At 38.8% G+C, this 7,721-nt stretch overlaps 1 protein-coding gene across 1 annotated transcript in view; it reads left to right on the forward strand.

Annotated features, from left to right (window-relative positions):
* Positions 1–3,423: 3,423 nt before the first annotated feature.
* Positions 3,424–7,721, forward strand: part of LOC108303359 — a 9,255-nt gene continuing 4,957 nt past the window's right edge. Inside the window, exon 1 of the mRNA XM_017527167.1 lies at positions 3,424–3,447. Coding sequence (XP_017382656.1) covers positions 3,424–3,447 — 24 coding nt within the window. The remainder of the gene's footprint in view (positions 3,448–7,721) is intronic.

Below are 7,721 nucleotides of genomic sequence, written 5' to 3' on the forward strand. Positions count from 1 at the left end.
GTTCCAGTTGCTTTTCTCTCACCAGCACTTGGTGGTGTTATGGAGGTACTGGAGTTTGTTTGTTTTGCCATTCATATAGGTGTGTAGTGGTATCTTGTGGGCTTTTAATTTACATTTCCCTAATGACTAATACTGGTAAGAATCTTTGCATGTGTTTACCTGCCGTCCATGTGCAGTCATTCTTCTGTATTCTCCAGAGATTGATTCCAGGATACCCACTTTTATCAGAATCTGCACATATTCAAGTCACTCACTTGGCACTGCAAAACCTACTTTGTGAAAGCAGCCCTCTATATACTTGAATTATGCATCTGCAAATACTGTATTTCACTTCACCTTTGTTTTATTTATTTATTTATTTTTGAGAAGTCTCATTCTGTTGCCCAGACTGGAGTGCAGTGGTGCGATCTCAGCTCACTGCAAACTCCACCTCTTGGGTTCAAGCTCTTCTCATGCCTCAGCCTCTGGAGTAGCTGGAATTATAGGTGCCTGCCACCATGCCGGGCTAATGTTTGTATTTTTAATAGAGACAGAGTTTCACCATATTGGCCAGATTGGTGTCAAACTCCTGACCTCAAGTTGACCCACCTACCTCAGCCTCCTAAAGCACTGGGATTACAGGTGTGAGCCACCATGTCTGGCCTCACTTAATCTTTGGTTGAAAAAAACCTGCACATAAGTGGACTTGTGCATTTCAAACCCATGTTGTTCAACGATCAACTGTATATTATTTGGTGAAGTGTCTGTTCAAATCTTTTGCCCATTTTAAAAATTTGGTTTTGTTTTGAAAAGAAAGAAAAGCTGAAGGACTCAAACAACATGATTTCAAGACTTACTATAAAGCTATAGTAATTAAGAGAGTGAGGTATTGGTAAAAACATAGGCGACCAGATCAATGGAACAGAATAAAGAATCCAGAAATATACCCACGCAAATATGGTCAGTAAATTATTGTCAAAGGTACAAAGGCAATTCAGTGGAGAAAGGACAATCTTTTCAAAAAATAGTACTGGAACAATTGGACATTGACATAGAACCATGACCCATATATTTTACCTCATATAAAAATTAACTCAAAAATTGATCACAGACCTAAATGCAAAATATAAAATGATAAAACATTAAAAGAAAGCACAGAAAATCTTTGTGATCTTCAGTTAAGAAAAGTGTTCTTAAATACAGCATCAAAAACACAATACATAAAAGAAAACAGTTGGTGAATTTGACTTGATCAAATGTAAAGATTTTGCTCTGTGAAAGATACTGTCAAGAGAATGAAAAGGCAACCCACAGAAAATATCTGTAAATCATCATTACTTTCCTGTAGAGAAACACAGTTTGATAAATACACCCTAAAATTCTAGTCCCCTTTGTAACTAAAAACCTGTATACATTTGCAGACACTGCATATGGATTGGATATACTGCAGTGTGTTACCATGGAATGAAATAAAACTTTACCAAAACAAATAAGTACCATGGATGGCATCATCTTACAGATCCCAAATTGCTCTCATCATGGCTTATCCCTGGGGAGGTCATATCTAATGAGGGCAGGGCTGGAAAGGAACATGTATTTTATAACTGCAGATAATGTCTTGAGTGGATTTGTGAATATGTATTTGTCTAAACATACAGTTACAGAAAGTTAAAAAACATTTGAAAAAAATTCTAAATCATATATCTTATTTGGTTGATGTAGCAACTCTATTGTTTCATTTTGTTGCCACATCTACTGTTGTATTACTGTTTTCTTTTAAAATCAGAAGGCTGGCAAAAAAAGAAAGAAAGAAAGAGAGAGAGGGAGGGAGGGAGGGAAATAAATTTAGCTCAGGCTATCTTTAAAAGAAATAACGAAACTTTAGGAAAAGGGGTCTGTACTTGACTCGCTCTTTCTCTCCAACTGGTTGGCATGTGAAGAGATTCTAATACCTTTTCATTTTGGTATATTAAAAATTTAGAGTCATAAATAATCATTGGGAACTCTGGAGTCCAATGTATAAAATTAAAACATAATATTTCTTAAGCAATCTTTAGAAAGAGTTTCTACAGCATGCTCTGGAAAGAATGGAAACTTAGCATTACAATATGCTCCCCATCCCCAAAAAGTTATGCTGTTATGGGCTAAACTGTACTCCCCCCAATACATATGTTGAAGCCCTAATTTCCCTACCTTACAATGTGACTATATTTGGATACAGGGCATTTGAAAAGGTGATTTAAGTTAAAATGAGATGGCTAGCGTGTGACTGATTTCCTTACAAGAAGAGGAAACTGAGACACACAGACTCTAGGGATGCTCACATACAGAAGAAAGATCATCTGAGGACACAGAGAAGGTGCCCATCTGCAAGCCCAGAGGCCTCAGAGAAAACCAATCCTGCCAAAACCTTGATCATGGACTTCTAGTTTCCAGAACTATAAGAAAATAAATTTCTGTTATTTAAGTCATCCATCTGTGCCACTCTGTTATTGCCGCCTCAGCTAATACATACACCAAGGCATTTATTCATACTCACGTCAGCTCAATAATATTTTTAATATAAATGAAACATAATATTTTAAGATTGAAAACAAAGCAAAACAGAAAAACTAAGAAATGAATGTAATAGATGTGTTCAGAAGTATTAGACCAAGCATCCAAACCATAGCAGCGTGATGCTTGCAAGAGGCAATGTCAAGAGATGATAACATGTCACTGAAGGAAATTTATCACACACAAGCTAAAATCAGACAATGTTAGAGGCTTAGTGTATTAGAGACCACCCTAGCAGTCTCATGTTAACTTACTCGCCTTTTTAAAAGCCCTATCTCCAAATACAGTCACATTCTGAGGCACTCAACTTCAATATATGAATTTTGGGAGGACACAGTTCAGCCCCTAACACTTACACCTTGGGAGCTGAAGTATCTTTTTTTTTGGTCTTTTAATGTTCATGGAAGAACATGCATTTTCTTTGACAAAACTTGTCCTATTTTTTGTCCCTGAATATATAATATTTGCTGCATAGCATATTACCTCAAACTTAGTGGCTTAGAATACAGGTATTGATCGACTTACGACCTATGCAACTTACGACTATTTGACTTTACAACCACAATCGCTAGCCACAACTGCTCCACGTCTGGCAGCGCAAACGTTGCCCAGCTGGGCGAACGACAGTGCAGGCCAGCTTCCGGCAGCACTACCATCTCTGCGTGCACCATTTCAACTGTTATCCCAGACTCGGCACAGCAATTTGTGTTTTGTGTCTTGGATATTTTTCATCAAACCCCTCCCAATAAACTCCTTATACATTTCAAAGCAACGGACCCAAACATCAAACAATTTGCAAGGATTGAACGGATGGCGCATGACGTGTTTCTTCCGTATCATGAAATCTATGAAGAAAAAAAGAAACATACAATTCAGACAAAGCTCACCATGTTTATGAAAAAACCAACTCTGGTAAGCCTAACTGCTGCCTCAGATGACGACATCAACGATCCGCAGCCAAGCACCAGCGGCCAATAAAATGTTTCGTACATGTTTATATATTTTGATATGTTTTGCAATTGGGAAAATGTTTCCTATGGTGTTTTTTACACCTGTATTTTGTATTTTTGTATGCACCTGTATTTTGTAATTTTGTATGTTTTGCAAATATTAAACCAGTTGTACTGGTAATGCAGTGTTTTACTTAAACCTGATAAATGTAAAAATAGGAAACAAAGTGGTGTAGAGATGATAAAAATGGCATAAAATGAACAAAGAAAATTATGATATATAACAATAATGAAAGAAAATTATGATAAAATATGACTTAAAGATTTTTATAACATCATTTCACACTACTGTACATATAGCCTACTCAACTTACGACCAAATCGTGTTACGACCGGTCTGTCGGAAACAATCGTGGTCATAAGTCGAGCACTAGCTGTAATACCCATTTATTATCCCATATTTCTGTAGCTCAGCAGTTCAGGTAACACATGGTTGGGCCCTCTGCATAGTTCTGACAAGGCTGCCATCAAGGGTTCCACTCAGGCTATGATCTCATCCAAACTCCGGGTGTTCCATACTCACTCAGGCTGTTGGCAAAATTTAGTCCCATGCAGCAATAGAACTCATGGTGGCCTTCATCTTCTGCAAAGCAAGCAGGTGAGCAATTCTCTGCCTTTGAATCTTTGCCATAAAAAGTAATGTAATCATGGGAGTGAAATCCCATCATATTCACAAGTTGCACCCATATTCAAGTGGAGGAGATTATACCAAATGTGTGTGTCAATGGGCAGGAATTTTGGGATCTATCTTTTTTTTTTTTGAGATAGAGTTTCGCTCTTGTTACCCAGGCTGGAGTGCAATGGCGCGATCTCGACTCACCGCAACCTCCGCTTCCTGGGTCCAGGCAATTCTCCTGCCTCAGCCTCCTGAGTAGCTGGGATTACAGGGACGCGCCACCATGCCCAGCTAATTTTTTGTATTTTTAGTAGAGATGGGGTTTTCACCATGTTGACCAGGATGGTCTCGATCTCTTGACCTCGTGATCCACCCCCCACAGCCTCCCAAAAGCCACCACGCCAGGCCAGGATCTATCTTATATGTGCGGTGTGGCTTTTTTCTTTTTATTTTTTGAGCTGGGTGTCTTGCTATGTTGCTGAGCCTGATCTCAAACCCCTGGGGTCAAGCGATCCTCCTGCCTCAGCCTTCTGAGTAGCTGGGATTATAAGCATAGTGCTACTCTGCTGGGTCTCTTGGGGACCATCTTAAAATTCTGCCTATCACAATAAGATAATAAAACAGTAATTATATAGTATAATACATAATTTCATAATTGAAATTATGTAAGTAATTTCAGTGTGATGAGTTTAAAAGTGTGTGTTAGGAATTTTCTGATGCAAATGCCAGAAGCCCAACTTAAGTACCTTTAGGCAAACAGGGCAAAGTATTTGAAATATGTCATATATTTGGAATAAGTGTGAATAACCACAGTGCTAGGAGTTTCATAGGTATGCAGAAACAACTAAACCAAGGTCTAGGCAGTAGTCACAATTCACTTTCTCTCTCCCCCATTTTTTTCCTTATCCCTCATTTTTACTCTTTTATATTCTTCCTGTTACATGCACATACACATAAACATGCTAACAAACTCTGTAGAACAGTTTCTTCTATGTGGCACTGACAGTATTCAAGTTTCATAATTCATAGCTACTACTATGGAAGAGGGAAAAAAATCTTAGCAATTCTAGTTTGAAAAATTCAAGAAGGACTCCGATTGACTCCTCTTTCATATATCAAATATCAAGATCAGGCCTGGTGCTATGCCTCATAGCTGTAATCCCAGAGCTTTGGGAAGCTGAGGTGGGTGGATTGCTCGAGCCCAAAAGTTCATGACCAGCCTGGACAACATGGTGAAACCCATCTCTACTGAAAAATACAAAATTAGCAGGGTATGGTAGGGCACCCCTATGGTACCAGCTACTAGGGAGGCTGAGGCCAAGGGACTGCTTGAGCCTGGGAGGTTGCAGCTGCAGTGAGCTATGATCAAGAGTCACTCCAGCCTAGGTGACAGAGTAAGACCTGTCAAAAGAAAGGAAAGGAAAAGAAAGGAAAAAGGAAAGGAAGGAGAAAGGAAAGGAAAGGAAAACAAAAGAAAGGAAAGGAAAACAAAGGACGAAGGAATGAAAGAAGGAAAGAAAAAAGAAGGAAGGAAGGAAGGAAAGAAGGAAACAAATCAAGATCAGTCAAGTATCAACAGTTGGCAGAATTATGCAAAAACATGGCAGCTTCCACTGGAACTACATAGTTGAAGTGGCATAAAAGCCCGTCTCAAGGGATGGGTGCTAATCTCTACCACTGATTTTTGCTACAAGCAGTTACAGGGCTGCTTATGGCTTTCTAACAAAGGGCAGGTAGTGTGGAGATTCTATACAGAGTTTCCTTTTCTTTTCTTTTTTTGACATGGAGTCTCGCTCTGTCACCCAAGCTGGAGTGCAGTGGCACAATCTCAGCTCAGTGCAACCTCTGTCTCCTGGGTTAAGGCAATTCTCCTGCCTCAGCCACCCAAGTAGCTGGGACTACGGGTGTGCACCACCACACCCTGCTAATGTTTTTTTTTGTTTTTTTTTTTTTTGTATTTTTAGTACAGATGAGGTTTCACTGTGTTGGCCAGGGTGGTCTCAAACTCCTGACCTCAAGTGATCTGCCCAACTTAGCCTCCCAAAGTCCTGGAATTAAAGGCGTGAGCCACTGCACCAAGCCTCTATATAGAGTTTTGTATTTCAAAACTTTAGCACCCTTTTATTACTAATTTTTTTCTAAAAGATTGTTTCTAAGTTATATTTTCATAATTAAGATATTCTAAATGTGCTAGATGTACTCACTATTGGTAGCAGGTTATCATGGAGTTTACAGTTGGTTTTAATGGAATCCATGTGCCTCAAAACTGTATGGGAAACTGGGCAATTACATGAGCATATAAGAGGCACAGTTTTCTGGGGGAAATGGTTAAGACTCATTTGGCTCTAGAGCAACCCTGCTTGGTTTAAGTCACAGCTCAGTCACTTGCTACCTGGATAATCCTCCTCTGGTTACATAACCTGTATGCTTCAGCTTTCCTCACCTGTAAAATGAGGATAATAATACAAAGAAATCTGAAGGCTTGTCTTGAAAATAAGTATACTAATAGGTATAAAGGATTTAGAATGGTAAGAGTTTAGTAAACTTTAGGTATTGTTAGTTCAACAGCACTCTTTTGATTCCTAATAGAATCCAAATGCCAAAAAGGTTAAAAATAACAGATTTGAAGAAATCCTTTTGTAAATCCTTTTTAAAATAAACTTTAGTTAATCACATCCACATGTATCTGTTTTCTGACTCCAGATGTTCATATACCAGGCTTCAAACCACAATGAAACATTAATGACTATGAAGATTACCTGTGTGAGAAAGACCTACCAAAAACTCTTATAAGCAAGGTTTGATTATAAAGAAGCCAAGGCAATCTTTATAAATCCTTTTTCTTGCAGAGTGAGTCTGAGCTTTTGCTACCTATTTAGTAATGATAATCAATGCCCACATTTAGAATAACCTCTTTAGTACTTAGTCCATCATCAATGGTATGAAATACACAGAAATTACTTTCCTGATAGCATTTATACCTTGCATTTAGTCACTAATAATCTTTAACTTCATCTCCTCTTCCTCAACTCTGGGGGAACGACTCAAAAGGTCCAAAGGGGTCTATGGGCCAGTGTTTCACTTCCTTCTAAACAAATGTCAGCTGGGCCTCTGCTTCTTCACAGGCTTCTGTTGGAGAATGTTATCATATGTACTACTGTTCCCTAATAAAAACTAATATGTACTGAGCACTTATTTTATGCTTAGTTATACACCAAGTGCTTTTACACTCACCATCTCATTTAAGTCTTAAAAAAAACCCTGTGGGGTTGGTACTGGTATTATCCCTATTTACAGATGTAAAAAATGAGGCAGATAGAGGTCAAATCCATGATTCACAGTCTCACAACTTTTTAGTGTAGGTATTGTGATTTGAATCCAGGTAATCGAATGCAACAGGCACATTCCTTAACCATTATCTATGCTGCCTTGCCAGTTAGGTCTTAAAAAGAAGAAGAGTGGCCGGGCGCGGTGGCTCACGCCTGTAATCCCAGCACTTTGGGAGGCCGAGGCGGGTGGATCACAAGGTCAAGAGATCGAGACCATCCTGGTCAACACGG

The sequence above is a fragment of the Cebus imitator genome, unplaced genomic scaffold (genome assembly GCF_001604975.1).
Source record: "Cebus imitator isolate Cc_AM_T3 unplaced genomic scaffold, Cebus_imitator-1.0 Scaffold46, whole genome shotgun sequence".
NCBI lineage: Eukaryota > Metazoa > Chordata > Mammalia > Primates > Cebidae > Cebus > Cebus imitator.